Below are 18,286 nucleotides of genomic sequence, written 5' to 3' on the forward strand. Positions count from 1 at the left end.
GAGCCAGCAATGTGCAGCAGTAGCTGCCAAAAAAGCCAACACAGTTCTAGGCTACATAAACAGAGGGATAGAATCAAGATCACGTGAAGTGTTAACACCACTTTATAATGCCTTGGTAAGGCCACACTTGGAATACTGCATTCGGTTTTGGTCGCCACAATGTAGAAAAGATGTGGAGACTCTAGAAAGAGTGCAGAGAAGAGCAACAAAGATGATTAGGGGACTGGAGACTAAAACATATGAAGAACGGTTGCAGGAACTGGGTATGTCCAGTTCCTGACAGTTAGAACAATTAATCAGTGGAACAGGTTGCCTCCAGATGTTGTGAATGCCCCAACACTGGAAGTCTTTAAGAAGATGTTGGATAGCCATTTTTCTGAAAAGGTATAGGGTTTCCTGCCTAGGCAGGGGGTTGGATTAGAAGACCTCCAAGGTCCCTTCCAACTCTGCTATTGTATTGTATTGTACATCAAGGGTTACCTGTATATGCCCACAAGGCTATAGCTTTAAGCTACAGATTTAATAGAAAATACGATAAATCAGAAAACTAAAACCTAGATAAATTTGGTAGGCCAGAAATGCTACAAGAAAATTTACTTTATGAACCATTTTCTAACTAAAATCTTACTAAAATGAAGATACAGCCAAGTAAAAATGAATCGGTTGTGGGTTGTTGTTTTTTTGCATATTTATACTTTTTGTATGTCCTTTTTGTTAGAAGGCATAATCACAGTTAATATATTGGGAAATATAAAAAGCTGAGGCCATAAGTATTAAGACAATTAAGTTCCGGAAGCAGCAAAGTTCATCAATAAGGAAAACATTTAGAGTAAAATAAAGGGGATGCAAAAATTAAAGTACAAATTACCAAAAAAGCAACTAATAGCAAACATCTTGTCATTTAGTGCCTCCCCCGCAATGAGATCTGAAGAAACAAGGGGGGGAAACTTACTTCTTGCACAACAGCCAAACTAGTTTCATGTAGTTTTGCAGTTAGAGCATCGGAGTGATAGGCAGAAAGGCACCTAATTGAATTGAGGCCCTCAATTTTCTTCTCCCTATGTTGAAAAGAAAGATGAAATACATATATTGCACAGAATAGACAAACAGCTCAGATTTATTAAAAATTATCAATTTACACATTTTATCACACTTCTAAAAAAAAATAACTAAAATCACCAGTAAAAAAAGGTACGTATTTTTCTGAGTATAAGACACAGCTTTTGCCCTCAAAACACGTGAAAAGCTGGGTGTGCCTTATAAACTGAATACAGCATTTTTGACCTCTCCCTTTGCAAAAATGGCCATACATAGCCTTTAGGAGGCTTCCAGAGTGCTCCTGGGGACTGTGGAGGGCAAAAATGAGCAAAATCAGGGCATTTTTTGCCCATTTCTGCCCTCCCCCAAGCCCAGGAGCACTCTACAAGCCTCCCAAAGGCTATGCATGCCTTTTATTTGACAAAAAACAGACCCATTTTCATGAAAAACGGGCCATTTTTGGGAGGTCAGCAGAGTGCAAAAACATTTTTTTTAATTTGCCTCTTCAAAATCTTGGTGCGTCTTATACTCCGGTACATCTTATACTCCCCAAAATACGGTAATATTTTACATGAAGAGTAAAATACTGTGGCCTTTGCTTTTTATTTAATTGTGTCAAACAGGATTTTTTTTCCATTTCACCCCAAAGCTGAAGATGATAAATTTTTTTAAAAAAAGATAAGACTGAGAAACTTACCAATCATTATCAGCAAGGTATTGCAAGGCTTCCAAAAGAGCAAATTCAGGCTTGGGGAAGGGTCTCAAATCTGAGGGTTCCATTATTTCAGAACTGTGCATGACCGATAACATCCGATCCTTAAACGGCATCTGTGGACCTGGAGAGTCTTCACCTGCAACTTCATCCATTTGATTATGCAAAAGTGACCTAACTCTGTGATGTGAATAAGCCATTTATTTATTTATTTATTTATTTATTGTGTTTATATGGCCGCCCAATTCAGACGTGATTCTGGGTGGCATAGAATAGCTCATCAAACAAAAACAAAAAAATCAAAGGACATATTGTTAAAAATGGACTATGGCCATAACACAGCAATCAGAAGTAAAGTGTAGTATAAGTGTAGTATAAGTTCATCTGGGAATCTGTTTTTCCCAACCCAAACACCCAGTGGGAAAAAGTCAGTTTTTCAATGCCCTTCCAGAGCCTGCAGGATTGGGGCAAACAATATATTGGGTGATGAAGGAAACAAAGTTCCTATATTAGCTGAAAATATATTCTGCCAGCACATTAAGAGTGGCAAAATCTAGAAGGGACAGATTGGGCTTTACTACTATTGTCCTCTTTAGAAATCTAGAGAGGATCTGTTTAAGGTCCCACTTCTATAAAAAATGAATGAGAAATGGACTACAAAGCAGGCTGGTCTTTGAAAAACATGCTTTTCAGTAGAACTTTGGATCCTAACATGATGAAGCCACAAACCTTTAGTTATATTATAAATTCCATCTAGTGTTTAATGACAATTAGAAAAGATTATTTTTGTTAATGTTGTATTTTAGAGGGAGGAGAGAAATATTCAATCAATAAACAAACAAACAAATAAAATAATTACCTGAGTCTAACAAGATCAAAGGCTGTGCTTTTTTAATACTTGATGTTCTTTTCAACAAAGGACTGAAAGCAACATTTCCTTAAGGACAAAGAAACAAACAAAGGCCCTTTTAGAATAGTTTCATCATGCTCTCTGTAAATGTTCTCGTTAACCAAATAGAGGAAGCAACATTTTCTAATAGGTATTAGAAAAATATTATACATTATATTAAAAGGTTAAAGATAAACCTGATTATTGCAAACAATAACAATCTAGATAAAGGAACATTTTTATCTACATGTTTTTATAAAGTGGTATTAACACATTACGTGATCTTGAGTCTATCCCTACATAAACAGAGGGATAGAATCAAGATCAAGTGAAGTGTTAATACCAATTTATAATGCTTTGGTAAGGCCACACTTGGAATACTGCATTCAGTTTTGGTCGCCACAATGTAGAAAAGATGTGGAGACTCTAGAAAGAATGCAGAGAAGTGCAACAAAGATGATTAGGGGACTGGAGACTAAAACATATGAAGAACGGTTGCAGGAACTGGGTATGTCTAGTTTAATGAAAAGAAGGACTAGGGGAGACATGATAGCAGTGTTCCAATATCTCAGGGGTTGCCACAAAGAAGAGGGAGTCAAACAATTCTCCAAGGCACCTGAGGGTAGAACAAGAAGCAATGGGTGGAAACTAATCAAGGAGAGAAGCAACTTAGAACTGAGAAGAAATTTCCTGACAGTTAGAACAATTAATCAGTGGAACAGCTTGCCCCCAGAAGTTGTGAATGTTCCAACACTGGAAGTCTTTAAGAAGATGTTGAATAGCCATATGTCTGGAATGGTATAGGGTTTCCTGCCTAGGCAGGGTTTGGACTAGAAGACCGCCAAGGTCCCTTCCAACTCTGCTATTGTATTGTATTGCATTGCATTGCATTGTATATCTAACAACCATGCTGTTAGATAATTTCTTTTTTAATTGTATTTCTTATGGTATGCTTATCTGCCTGCAGCAGAATTTAATAAAATCACCCTCAGAACTAGGAAGCAGCACTTAAAAAGAAATCAGGAATACACCTTGTGTGCATGCTACAGAACCTAAGGTGGCAGTCATTTTGGTAACCATATTAAAGAATCATTAAGGAAATAATGGATTACTGCTGTCGGTTGTCATCTTTTCTGATTCATTGATCTTGAGCAATTCCCAAGGATTGGATTCCTTTTTTCCCAGATCTCTAATTTGCTGGTGCTCCTTCTCCTCTCTCTTCTTCTGTCTCATCTTTTCTCGGGCAGATTTGGATAAGGCAACTTTCATCTACAGCAGAAAGTAAAATACATTCAGTATGGGATGAATAAAGAATGTAACACTTGAATAAAAAATAACATAACCAATATTTCTCCTTCTTTTGAGACACAAGATGCAAACCCATGCAAATATTTCACCCGATGCTCTTAACCACAATACATAATCAAGACTGATTATGTGCCAACAAGGCAATGTCAACTTTTGGCAATCATATAGATTTCAAATATTTCAATTATGATAAATGCATAGGAATTGCCCTTTGGTGGTATATACACATTTAGAATGAAATGGAAATGAGAGGAGCCCAAACCAAGAATTCTTAGGAAACTTAATGGAGTAAGATTAAAATGATGACATAATATGTGAGACTAAATTAGATACCCATCAACTGTCCTGTGAAAAGGATTTTAAACATTTTTAAAATAATAATTATTGTTTTGTCTAAAGATTGAAGACAAAAGAAAAAAGAGATGGCAGAGGATGAGATAGTTAGATTGTGTCACTGACATAATGAATATGAATTTGGACAAACAATGGAGGTCAGGGCATGCTATGGTCCATGGGGACACTACAGTGACTGAACAATTGTTTTCTTATTATTGTTACCTCCCTTAGAATAAAACACAAGAAAATATATGTTTTTGTTAATGTGCTATAGCAAACATCAGGAACTAGATGCAATTCACTCTCGAAAGCCCATTATGATACACATAATATGTGTATTTTTTGGTCATGCACACCAAAGTGAGATAAAATTAATGCCTGGCATGTCAAATTGTATATTTCTGCTTTCTCATTTGACTAATGTCTGACATCCTGAAGATACATGCTTGATAATTATATGATATACTTTGAAACAAATTCACATCTAGCCCATACTCTTATAGGTATACTATATTATGAAATCTGGAAAAAAAACAATATGCGAGTTGACTGCCCTCTTTCTTAAATGATGGAATGTCCATTCTTACATCTCTTTCATTTTCCACATCTAAGCAAGGTGCAGAGCTTTGCTGCTGGACAGCTCTCCCATAGATGCCAGAAAGTGATTCCATTTTTGGTTTGAACGAAGGTGCATCTCCATTCTCCATGGAGAAGATTATGGATTGACCATATGTAGGAAGTGAAGAGGGGCTTTCAAACATTCCTGAAATGCACAATTCATTGGATTAACAAAAAGGAAAAAAAGGAAAAAGGAAAGATTTGCCTGTCTCATTGTGTCCAATTCTAAGGCACAGTGCTCATCTCCATTTCTTGACCAAAGGAGCCAGTGTTGTCCAAAGACATTTTCTGAGGCCAAGTGGCCAGCATGGCTAGTATCAAAGCTTAATTTTGTTCCATATCTGTATGCAAGGAATCTAATTAAAATGTTGTTTAAAAAGGTAAGTTTTTTTAACTGAATTAACCAAAAAGGAACAGTACGATGTCTCTTCAATGTGTACACGTCCTTTGTCCTTTTTTTTAAAAAAAAGGTCCTTTTTTAAATATTTAGTCTTCAACAACCAGAATGCTGAAATGCATATAGTGCACTAACCAGTAAGGCTTCAAGACACAAAACAGATTTTTAAATGTTTAATTTCTAACTGCTTATCCACAAATAATGCATACTTCATCAAAGTCATATAAGAATCACCGTTCTATTTTGATTATATTTAATGTTTTCTCATAAATGCACTGATCATAGTCACTGAAAGGCAGGATAAACAAAGATATAATAAATATAAATGTAATTGTTTGAAATACCTTTTCCAACAATAACTACAGAGTCTTCTGACAAGGCACTCGGTGAAATGTATTCGAGACTATTCAAATGATGTAAACTTGAAGAAGGTCCTATAAATCCTTTAAAAAATTATAACACCAGAATTATGTTTTTCCCAAATAAATTATGGTTTTTCCTTCACAAAGTTAAAAGAAAAAGAATGTTGACGTTATGTCACTATCATCCTGATACTATATAAGTTAGTATCACAATAAGATTTCTTATATGAGCCAACTGAAAAAAAATCATCTTCTAAACAACTCAGCAGCTAATAGTTATTTATATATCAGAGAAATGAAAAAGAAAAAAATCTATTTTCTATACCAAACAAAATTATTCTTGCCAAATATAAATAGCATATATTGATAACTAATGATTTAAGTAAAATGCTAATCTGAAACTTCCTTCAGTAACAACTGAATGTTCCGAAGTGCAAAATGAGAGGTTACTATTGAAACTGCACAGGAAAGGCTGATTTGATAACAGTTAACTGTAAATTCAGTTCTAGTAAAATCTTTAAAAACAGTAAGTTATTTTAATAATTTTACAATGGAAAGCTTTGGATTATCAATAAATACTACTGCCTGCAAACAACATAGCTCTAATTTGTATGATTCTTTCCTCCATACTCTGAAGCTAATTTCATTTTAATTTTAAAACAGACACCTGGATTCTGGTGCTCCTGAATTCTACTTTACTTTATAGAACTATGGCATGTAGTAATTACAGAAAGTGAAGGAAAGGAGTGGAAAGGAATTAGGCAGATATGGTCTCTATCCAGAAATGTAAATAGCAATTCATTAGGTTACAGCTCCATAGTCTCCCCTCAATTCTTCCTCCAATTCTGTGACATTCATAATTACTTACCTTTTGTGGATTTACAATGCATTTGATACTCTTTGCTCTGCCCTTTCAGACTGGCAGGAGACAAAATTTTCTGTTTATCATCTTCATAATCTCCTGATCCATTTCCACAGCTCAGATGCTGGCCACTAACACTTACAAAGGAAGTTGCTTTTTCATGAAACCTTGTTCCTGAAGTATAAGTAAAAATCACCGGAAAATGTCTAATATTGCACCTGTACAATTATTTCACACAAATTATGTCCATTAGATACAATATATATCAGCATCACACTTCTAAAGTTTGCCTCCTTTCTTTTTGGAGATATGCCTTCAACTATTTTCTGATGAGCTTCTCTATTAATTTCTTCTATTTTTTATTTCCTACTCCTTGTTCATTCAATCAATATTATTATGAATAATCCTAATTTTGTGCTACAGAAAATGCAGAATTTTCTTAGTAAAAAACAAATAAAAACCCAACTGTGAAATACATATAATTTTCTTTGGTAGTGGTTTTGAGAGTTTCCTCAGTGATATAGCACAGTTAATATTCTCTTTATCAAGATTCAAAAACTTGACATTAATGTACTCAAGTACATCTGCAGATACAAAACAGTAAAATATAAATATATATATATGTGGGTATGTGTCTACATATGCATTTATACCAGTGGTGGGCTGCTAACCGGTTTACTACCGGTTCGCTCATGCTTGCACACGGCTGCGCTCGTGCAAAACGCTTCTGTGCATGCGCAGAAGCGTCAGGACGGGTGGGTGGAGCCGCCCCATATACATGTATATGCATTTATATTTTATTTGATTGAATATACTAGAGATATATGGTATATTATAAGCAACTAAAATGTCTTTATTTTACTAAATCTAATATTTTCTCCTATTCTCAATACCATACCTGCACTGGGATTCTGTTCCACAATGATAGAGCTTCGATTCCGTGCAGGTGAGAGCTTTGTGGGGCGGGAATTACCTCCAGATAGAGAAAAAATATCTGATCTATAAAAACAGAAAAATGTTTAAGATTAACATAGACCAACTTTGTACAGACATGCCAATGCTAACTATCAAATTATTCTGAACAAGCTATCTTGCCTGCACAACAAAAAATTACTTTTTCAAAAAAAAATTAAGCTGACATTAAGATGGTAAGTTGAAAGAAGTGCTTTCAATTAGAAATTCAACAAAGTGAAAAAAGTGATTCTTTACAAGATTCAATGGGATTAGGACAATGAGTTTTACACTTATTATTCAGTCATAAAGCTACAACAGTTGCATTAATATGTTCCTCCCTGTTGTGTAAATGGGAGGAATGGGGAAGTTGCCACAGAAACACAATTGGCATATTAAAATACCTAAATGTGTATTATAATATTCTTATCTTCAAAGTTTTAAATTCAAGGACCATGGCTAAGTGTTAGATTAACTGCTTTGTATACATAGGTAAGGTTCAAAATATCCTCATATGAAATTCTAAAAGGTTGCTGCTGGTTAAGGTAGACAAACTTAACTGAATTAATCATCTTCCTTAGATATGGGATAAATAGCTATGCTTCACCAATAATTGGTGACATTGACAAGTAAAGCTTTTGCTATCTCAGTGGCAGATAGTTAAAACATTTTGAGGGGTTTTACAACATTATTCCAAATCCAATGCACAAGGCCAGTGCATATACTCCAAAAGTAGCAAGTGTAGCCAAGACAAAACATTACTTTTTAAAATAGGAATTGTGTTTAATTAAAATTAAATTCTTCTATTTACTCAGAAGGTGCTATAATTTCTTAACAAATATTAGAAATATCTGAGGGCTACACACAAATTGGCCCAGAGGTGATTAGGAGGACTTAGCGCTATGCTCCTCTGATCTAAATAGTGTAAGAACACTTCCAGATCGGTCCTTTCCAAGTAATTGACTGCTTAGTTGAAATCAAATTAAGGTAGCTAAACAACACTAAGGTAGCTTAGTGGAAACAATGATGAAGCACAATCTTTTCCCGAATACATACATACATACATACATACATACATACATACATACATACATCACTTTTAACTTCTGAATAAAACTCACATTGTTCTTAACCCTTGGGGTGCTGTAGACAGTGGGGACGTTACAGACTCAAGACTATAAACTCCACTTTCACTGTAAGAACTAGTACTTGGAGATGACAAGCAGGAAGGTGACTCTGAAGTTAGATCAAGCTTCAACACAGAATCAGGGCTTTCAAGATCAGAAGTGCTGCCGTTCAACTTTGCTCTCTTCTTAGCTGCACTATTACGAAGAGACCGAAGAGAACTATGCATCTAAAGACAAGGAACAATACATAATCCATGCTGTAAAGAAAAGCATAAATCCACACAATGTCTATTACTTCCCCGTTGTAGGACATTTGAATGAATAGAACAATTATTTGGTTATAAGGTTCAATTCCTGTGGATGTTCTTCTGCTATATGGTAATATCTATTTTCTAATAAATATGGTAAACAAAAATTCTAAAATCATCTATAACATGACTTTCTAACAATGACTGTAAAAGATAAAAAAATAGGTATAAATTACCCATCAAGTCACTTGATAGTAAGATGAGTGGCATATAAATTTAATAAATGCAATAAAATAAATAAAGGGCAAAAGCATCATGTCAACCATGTAATTATACTACATAAGGAGTCCATGAGAATAAAAAGAGCAAATTTACTATTAATCAGTACTCCTACCTCTTCCTCATCAAGCTCTCTTTCACTGATATTTAACTCTGAAAGATCAATGGCCAATTTCTTATCCCTTTCATTTAGCCACATGTCTTCTGGCTCTCCGTTTTTTTGTCCCATTGAACTGATTTCTGTTTTATCAGGCAAGGGGCTTACTCCCCTAGGGATTGGAGGCACTGGCTTTGTTCCACTCAGGCCTCTCCTTGAAGCTGGGGTCCTCACAAAGGCAGGTTTTAGCTGAATAGGAGGAGTATCTTGAGGTTTCATGTCTGTATGAAGAGATTATACAGAGCATTTTAGCAATGTGCTGTGATGCCCTAATAAAAGCACTTACTGATTAGTACAGAATGGAATAACTAGACAGATATTGCATTATGTGCAACAGATTCTAAAGGTTTCAACTGATTTGTTTTTGCTCTGGAACTTGTCTCAAAGAACTGGGAATATCACCACACCACATCCAGCTCATTTAGTCATTGTACTCTGACCAGGCAGCCAACTGTAAGAACGGAATATGGAGAAACAAAATAGTTCAGGATTGAAAAACACACTCAACAAAGTTGCATCCTGTCACTTACACTATTCAACATGTACACAGAAATAGTTATGATAAATTCACATTTGGAGCAATCCAGCATTGGGGTTAAAATCAGTGATAGGAATATCAACAACCTCTGATATTCAGATGATACATCATTGCTCACGGAAAGCAAGGAGGAACTGGAGTGGTTAATCTTGAGAGTCAAAGATGAAAGTGAGAAATTTGGACGGCGCATTAACATCAAGAAAACAAAAATAATGACAACTGCAGAGAACACAGAAGTCAGATTGAAGATTGACAATGAGACAGTCAAAAAAGTGAAGGAATTTATCTTCTTGGGCTCTAAAATTGACCAAAGTGATGACTGCAGCCCTGAGACAAGAAGGCATATAACACTTGGAAGAACTGCAATGTCTGGCATGAATAACATCAGAAAAATAAAGATATCCGCCTCACAACCAAATGCAGATTAGTTAATGCAATATTTTTTTTTTTAATTTACTGCTTATGGCTCCAAAACATGGACTCTGAAAAAGGCAGATAGGAGAAGGGTGGGTACCTTTGAACTGAGGTGGTGGAGGTGACTATTACGGATCCCATGGACTGCAAAAATAACAAAGACAAAAGTCCTAGACCGAACCTCACCAAAAATATCACTTGAAGCCAAAATTGCCAAACAGAGGCTGTCATATTTTGGTCATGTTGTCAGAGCTGACTCACTTGAAAAGTCAATCATGTTGGGAGTGATCAGCAGAAAAAGGAGAAGGGGCTACCTTAATGCTGGACTCTATAAAAAGATGACACTGGGATGACCAGGGCAGATCTGAAGGAGGTGGTGTGAGACAGAGGGGCATGGAAAATGCTAATGCATAGAGTGGCTGAGGATTGGACATGACTGAATGGCTGACAACGATAATAATGATGATTATCCCTAGGCATAAGTGGAAGAATCTTTTTAAGCATGCTCCCTGAAACAAATGCTTACCAGTTTTTAAGCTCTATTCCCATGAAATGTGTTAAATCCTGAAACCAGTACTTCTCTTAAAAGCAGTTCAAGACTACTTTAAAGAAAATACAATAGACTAGAACAGCAATATATAATTGTATGGTTTTTATTTGTACAAATTCTTATAAATTGGTTGCAAGCTGAAAAAAATGTCTAGTGTATCAAAATTAAATTAGTCTAGTACCAGACTTTTTGTTTGTTACAAAGAAAAATAAGATAAAACTGACATTAGGTGGTAAACAGTATTGACATAGAATGTAAATTACTGCCTTAGAAGAAAAGTTGTTAAAGCTTAAGAGGGAGTTGACTGCTAATGTCTCTCTTATATCTACTTTCTTTTCCCCTTTCTTGGTATCTTATTTCCAGATTTTGTGCACATTATTGGAAACAGCACAGATTATTACCAAGGATGTTACCTGCTTCCTCTCCTGATATTGGGCTGGAAAACTTCTTCTGATGTGTAGGTTTTGGAAGCCCTTCAAAGCTCTTAAGAGGCCAGGAATTAGAGAAATTAACAGCATGGTCTTGTGATTTCTTAAGTGAATCTGTTGGTGAAGAGGTGTGCTTTGGACTGTGCCTGGGTGATGAAAATGGGTAGGATGGAAGAATGAATGCTCCTTGGCTAGTGTGACAGCCCAGGAGAGGAGAAGTATGCTCAGGTGGGCTACAAAAGGTCCGCTGAGGCTTGTTGGTAAAATTGAGGCTAGTACACACTGGAAAAGACATAAAGTAGACAATTTGCATAAAATAATCCTGGAAAAACAATACCACTGGCAATCATGTCTGATCATCAATCTGTAAGGAGAAGAGCATGGAAGATTTTTATTTGAGCTCCTAATTCTATAAAGAAGTGTTTTTAGTACTTGTTAATCCATATATTAAACCAGGTTATGCTAACTTTTCTTTCCCAGAACATTTTAAAGGGAGGGGGGATTGGCTCTTCAGATATTACAGCATTATAATTCTCATAATTATTCATAATGGCTAAGCCTAATGGCAACTGGAATGTGGCAACATGTGGAACACTACAAACTGCATTTCCCTGATCTATGTAACAGGATAGATATAAGACTATTTAAAAAAATAAGTATGTTTTCCCAACATAGGTCATAATGAGCAAAAATAACAGAGTAATTAAGCATTAAATTAAAACGTAATTTAGAAATTTGAAGATTAAGAGAGAAGCAGACCAGAAACCAATCTGACATCACAAGATTTTCTAAGAACAGAAGTCCTGCTTTAACTTGGTGGTTATGCTTAGCACAGGTAAAGTCAATCTGATTAAGGATTTTAATCTGCAGTGCAGGGAAAGAGTTATGTTATCTGTACCCAGCTAATTAGGCTAAATATTGAAATCTGTACACCTTAGTACTGTATTGCAATTACCCATTAGCCATTAGTGTATGGCTAATGTAATCCTATCATAGCTGAAATATTGATGGAACACATTATTATCCACAAATGTGTCTATGAATACTAGAACCATTATGGAGCAGACTGAAGTAGAAAAGTAATGAGGAAAAGTCTACTATCACTGAATGTTGAATAGTAGTAGAATCCAGGAAAATCATGCTATTCAATACCTTTATCTTGCCATGGACTGCTAAGTCCTAGAAATTGTAGGTCAGAATCCACACTACCACTTTTCCCACGGCTATGAGAGAAACCAAGTAGGTTGGATTTTCCTGAAATATGTGGCTGATGAGAGGCCATCACACCTTTCAAGTAAAAAACAAAAGATAGCCAGATATGTTTCCATGTCCCATTGATAGTAACAAGTTTAATTCAAATTTTAAAATATATTTTAGTGTAGAGAGAACAGCATGAAAGAAAGCTGTAAAAATCAAGTCTGAATATTTTCTAGCAAAGGGTTTTTATAAGACAGAATAATACATCCTATACAAAACAGAAAAGACAGAACCCTTTTCCCTCATAGCATATCAAAATGTTGTTTAAATATGTTTTAATCAGATATATATAGTTTCCAGAGTAGGAGATACGAGAAATCTCCAATACAATTTTAATGATAATTAATAACATTTATTGCATTGGTAATAACTGCTCACTTTATTAAATTCTGCTTGGTTTACAAAATCAGAAACAATAAAAGCAATTAAATGTACATAACCACAAAGAAACATGCAACATTGACTAAACCAATCAGAAAGATAATTGATATAGATACAATAGGGACATATATATCAATAAGCATATTAACATCAAGCCTGAGAACAAAATCACATGAGCTGAATTATGGTCATAAGTCGAGGGCAACTTATATATCATTATAAAGATCTCATTGTAAACATTTATCTTTAAGATGCTATGCAAAACATATCAGCTTTAAATTTCCTCCCCAGTACTACTTGCCAATTTAAATTTACAGCTTCTTGTCCTATTTAGCAAATTCAGAGTAAACTGTAAGAAATGTCCTTGACTAGATTTGTTCTTATAAAACTATCAACTGATAGTAAAAGTTTTTGTAGTATTTTACTTCTAGATACCTCCATTGGCTCCCAAGAGTGGTAGATGGAATTCAGTGATTTCTGGGAGTTGCAAGCAACAGGATATTAGAATATACAAGCCTTATGTAACATGTGAATGTATACATTAATAATTATATAATTAATTGCATTTTCCTTCAAAGACTACTGTTCCACTGCTGGGCCATTTTAATATTTACAATTTCCAGTGGTCCTATATCAGTCTAACAAGGATGGTAAAGCTACAGGTGTTTTAAAAAAATACTACTGTAAGAGTTTAAAAGTTAAATTAGTTATATCAATATACTAAATACAAATCTCATATTCATTCCCATTCTTCACTGGCTCTTTTTTATATCTACAAAACCCACCTGCCTTTTGGTTCAGTTGTCACTCAGAGATGGGGAAAACAAGAAATATAGTATTAAAACCAGCTGCATTGCTTATTAAAACAAACAAATTCCATGGTGCTATTTTCAAAATTAAAATGTCAGTTGATTTTAATTCTGTATTTCTTTGGAATATTCCCTGAATCATCTTCTCCTACATCTTTCTATGCAAAAAAAATGTTTTGATTAAGTTAGCATACAAACTGCAAAAATATTCTCATATTTTCTAATACCTAGGCAATCAATGCAGTAGATGTTCTTGTCATCTCAGTCTCATTCTATTTTCGCTATTTAAATAAAATGTTTTCCCAATATTTTAAAGATGACAGTCCGAGTATTGGGGGAGTGGGGGGGAGAAAACATCTACCGGTAATTCTTTTGAGCTATGACTAAGTGAGACAGCTTCAAAAATGCTCAATTGCACTTCAGAGTAACTTAGCAGTGCTTTGTTCTGCCTTACTCTGGCCCCACAATAAAACAGAATGGAGGAGACAGCAGAACAGGCACCTGGGATGGCAGAACCCTTTCTGTACTGTACCATTTATTATATCATCTTGTCACCATGAATGACTCTGATGTTCTTAAGAGCTCTATACATTCTTAATATTTCACTGGCTTACCTTGAGAAACTCTTAATTTAGGAGAGTGAAGAAAATCATTTGATGTCAAGCACTGGAACAGAAAGAAAAGACAAATAGTACTATGGTATAATGTAATTTACATACATTTCACTTGCAAAATTTCACTTCACATTACATACATTTTCACTTGCAAAATTAATAGGAAAAAAGTGCACTGACTACACAGAATGTAGACCCTGGATATAATATGAGAAAACATTTGAAGTTTTCAAAAATAATATTTAACTAAACTGAATTTTAAATAATTTTTAATTATTAAAATAATTTTTGATAGCCACTTTAGTCTGGCCATAACTCCACTCCTCTACTGTTCTTAGGACAGAGCAAATTTCAATACATACAGAAATGAAAGTCAACTTAAGAAACCATATAGTCTATTACAAATATTAGTCTTTATCAAGCAAATATTATTATTATTTTGAAAAATCACTACAAAAGACTTATTTCTGTACCTGCTGGTTTCCTGTATTGGTCTGTGCTATTACTGACCTCCTATGAACAATACTGACTTCACAAATTCCTTTAACTGCTGTGGGGCTACTTAGGTTAATCTGTAACAAAACTGAGCTCATTGGAATGTATCTAAATGTAATTATTAATCTTCTTTAAAACCTGAGAAACTTAGCTAAAAAAATTAAAGACTGTGAAAATTATGTTCATTACTTTTCTTTAAACTTATCCTAACTTAAATCCAAAAATTTATCTTCAATACTCAATATAACATACTGGCTTGACCATTAGGAAATTATTCTGAATGGTTTAAGACACTTGCATCTTATGAACTTTCTATTTAGAAAGGCATTGTTCAAAGTCAATATCAGTTTTACCTAATTGTGTTATCTACTGAATTTGATATTGAACTTTTCTTCTTTTTAATTTATTTATACATCATACTTATATAGCTTCCCATTTTACAAATGTTAATAGGTCTGAAACAGATGAGGAAAATAAAAGGGCATCATCATATGGAAAATATATACTTGCAATATAGTGGCATCACTTCCATTATATTACACAAAAGAAATGTCCAGGGATGAGGTCTAATAAAGCAGGAGTCCCCCAACTCCCAGACCATTGACCGGTACCAGTCTGTGGCCTGTTAGGGACTAGGCTGCATAGTCGGAGGTGAACTGTGGACGGGCAGGTGAGCGAGCGAGCAAAGCTACATCTGTATTTGCAGCTGTTCCCCAACGCTACCATCACCACCTCAGTTCACTAGGCATTAGACTTTCATAGGAGTGTGAACCCTACTGTAAACTGTATATGCAAGGGATCTAGGTTGCATGCTCCTCATCACCACCACCCAATCCATGGACAAACCAGTCTCTTGTGCCAAAAAGATCGGGGACTGCTGTAAATAAAGGATGGACATGTATAAAACTGCTTGAAGAACAGAACTGTACAGAAAATTTAACAGCAGCTTCATCACTTCATTCAAAAACTTTCAGAACACTTTCCACATATGAACAATCAAATCTTGATTAGTCTCAACAGCTTCAATAAATCTATCAAATTCAGGCCCTGCAGTCTCCTGAAAATTAGTTGCTAAGTCCAAGTTCTACATGTGAACCATTAAGACTAGATTTTTTTAAAAAAATTGGGTCTGATCTAGCATCTCCTCTTATCATGATTCACTAATATGGAATACAGAAGTCAGAGTATCTGATAGCTTTCAATTTCCTTCTTCATAGCACATATTCAAGACATTGTGATTATACATTGTCAATTTTTGTTGCACCATGCTTCTATGCAGAAATTCAGAAGGAAACATATGATAGAATTTAAACCTTAACTAATCTCCATGATAATTCAGCTTTCTGTCAATGCAAATATTCCTCCCTACATACAACGGTTAAGTTCTGCATGAAAATAAATTTTGAATAAAAGACCACAGTTTGGGAGGATAATGCAAATACCCAAATCATGTAACTGAAATTCATCTATTTGAGTTTTATTTGAGTTCTTAAAGTCTGATAATTTATGATGAATCACTTTAGCCTGACCATAACAATACCACTCCTCCAATGTTCTTGAGACAGTACAAATTTCAATAGATACCGAGTCTTCCAAATTCAAGACACGACTTGTGCAAACCTTGACAAGCTACAAGTATTCGTTGACTTAAAGACATAATTGTAACCAGAATTTCCATTGCTAAACAAGGTGATTGTTCAGTGAGCCATGCCTGATTTTATGACTTTTTGCCATGGGGTGTTAAGTGATTAAGTGAATCATGTGGTTGTTAAATGAATCCTGCTTCTCCCATTAACTTTGCTTGTCTGAAGAGGTTAGAAGGTTGCAAATGGTAACAATGAGACCTTGGGTTGCTCAACTATCATAAATATATGCAGGTTGCCAAGTGCCCAAATTTTTATAACTTGACTGTGAAGATCTAGTTCAAAGTGACAGAGGAGATAGCTGTCTCCTATATGTCGTATTACTAAACTAGTAGTTTGAGAGCATCATCAAAGGATGCCTCAGCATACCTTAGTGGCAGAAAAACTTCTTAACAGTGAAGCAAAAGGTCTTAAAAAGAGTACCAGAAAGTCTGCCCAGCTAGCAGCCAGCAAGTGGTGCAGATTTTTTCAACATAGGCAACAATCCTCTCTAAATGTCATATTTTCCACTTTGTTTCCTTTAAAAGCCATCAGATCATTAACATTACTAATTAACTGTGAAGCATGGTAATCATATTCAGCAAATACATTAGAAAGTATCGGTAGCTAAGAGGATTAAATCAGGTGATCAGACAGCTAAGTCTTGAGGAGCTGGGTGAAAGAATAAATTAGAGTTATGTCATTTTTAATTTATTTAATCATATCCCCCTGATATTGTACTAGGGCCCTAAGACTACCTTCCAACAATTAAATCATAATTATGCTATTACAGCATTAAAGTGCAAAGTCTTAAATATTATTTAAAATACAAGCATACAGTATTAAGAATATCTAAAAGTAAGTTCAATTAGCTCACTCAAATTTCTGGGAATGGTAGCATGAACTTCAGCTAAAAAACAGAGCTAGAGTTTCAGTCTTCATTCTTTAACAGAATACAAACTATTTTCCCCATACCTGATAACTAAGTTCACTCCATATCCTTTCAGCTCTACACAGCGAAGTTAATGCAAATCCTAGCTGGTGGAAGACACCTGGAGGACACCATATAGGACAGTGATGGCTAACCTTTTTGTCGTAGCGTGTGTGATACTGCGCCTGTATGCCTGCAGCCATAATGCAATGCACTTGTGACACACACACCCGTGTTCTGCTCCCTTGCGCATGCACCACCATGCATGCGTGTGCGACCACCCACACTACCCTGTCCCCCCGCACATGAGCCCTGACCCTCCCCTCGCCCATTTTTTTGTTTCCAGGTTGGTCCAGGAGACTTTCCAGGCCCAAAACGGGATGCGCAAGGCCTCCTGCACCAACATGGAAGCAAAAACGGGGCACGAGGGGCACTGCGCAAGACCCCAAAATGCAATGCAAAATCCCCTGCATGCACTCCACCCCAGTGCAGCAGAGACCCAAAAACCAGCTGGCCGGTGAGAGGCAGGTGTGCATGCCCGGTGGAGCTGGGCTGGGGCGATGGCTGGCATGCCCACAGAGAGGGCTCTGTGTGCCACCTGTGGCATGCGTGCAATAGGTTCGCCATCACGGATATAGGAGAAGAGCAGCAGACTTTACAATGATTTTACTTACTGGTTCACTTCCTTTTGCAAGCAAGTTTGGTTCCCAGGTCGTTCGCTCTCCCAAGGCAGTTTTCCTTTCCCAGCACTTAAAACACGCCGGGGGCATACTCCTTGGTCCACAAAAGGGGTAAAAGACCCAGCAGTCTCTCCAGAGTAGCTGTGGGCACTCGGGATACGGTTGCCCTCCAGGAGCCAATCTGTGTCCGCTCCATGAGGCAAATGAAAGCCGCGCCCGTTGGCCGAGGAGGGCAGGGGGACAGCATACTCCACAAACCACTGGTCGGTAAGCTTGGGTAGAG

At 36.0% G+C, this 18,286-nt stretch overlaps 1 protein-coding gene across 4 annotated transcripts in view; it reads right to left on the reverse strand.

The window, feature by feature from the left end:
- Positions 1-18,178, reverse strand: part of TOGARAM1 (TOG array regulator of axonemal microtubules 1) — a 37,150-nt gene extending 18,972 nt beyond the window's left edge. The window contains exons 1-14 of one of the 4 annotated variants that reach the window (XM_032237491.1): positions 17,998-18,178; positions 14,276-14,327; positions 12,367-12,501; positions 11,200-11,496; positions 9,243-9,505; positions 8,595-8,827; positions 7,421-7,521; positions 6,529-6,696; positions 5,643-5,741; positions 4,871-5,046; positions 3,752-3,908; positions 2,610-2,687; positions 1,736-1,889; positions 953-1,058 (exon numbers count right to left, since the gene is read on the reverse strand). In XM_032237491.1, coding sequence (XP_032093382.1) covers positions 953-1,058; positions 1,736-1,889; positions 2,610-2,687; positions 3,752-3,908; positions 4,871-5,046; positions 5,643-5,741; positions 6,529-6,696; positions 7,421-7,521; positions 8,595-8,827; positions 9,243-9,505; positions 11,200-11,496; positions 12,367-12,501; positions 14,276-14,327; positions 17,998-18,093 — 2,115 coding nt within the window. In that variant the 5' untranslated portion in view covers positions 18,094-18,178. Of the gene's footprint in view, positions 1-952; positions 1,059-1,735; positions 1,896-2,609; positions 2,688-3,751; positions 3,909-4,870; positions 5,047-5,642; positions 5,742-6,528; positions 6,697-7,420; positions 7,522-8,594; positions 8,828-9,242; positions 9,506-11,199; positions 11,497-12,366; positions 12,502-14,275; positions 14,328-17,997 lie in introns of all 4 variants that reach the window. The other 3 variants (XM_032237482.1, XM_032237500.1, XM_032237508.1) reach the window with 3 other exon arrangements.
- Positions 18,179-18,286: the final 108 nt, after the last annotated feature.

This window comes from Thamnophis elegans, chromosome 1 (assembly GCF_009769535.1).
Source record: "Thamnophis elegans isolate rThaEle1 chromosome 1, rThaEle1.pri, whole genome shotgun sequence".
NCBI lineage: Eukaryota > Metazoa > Chordata > Lepidosauria > Squamata > Colubridae > Thamnophis > Thamnophis elegans.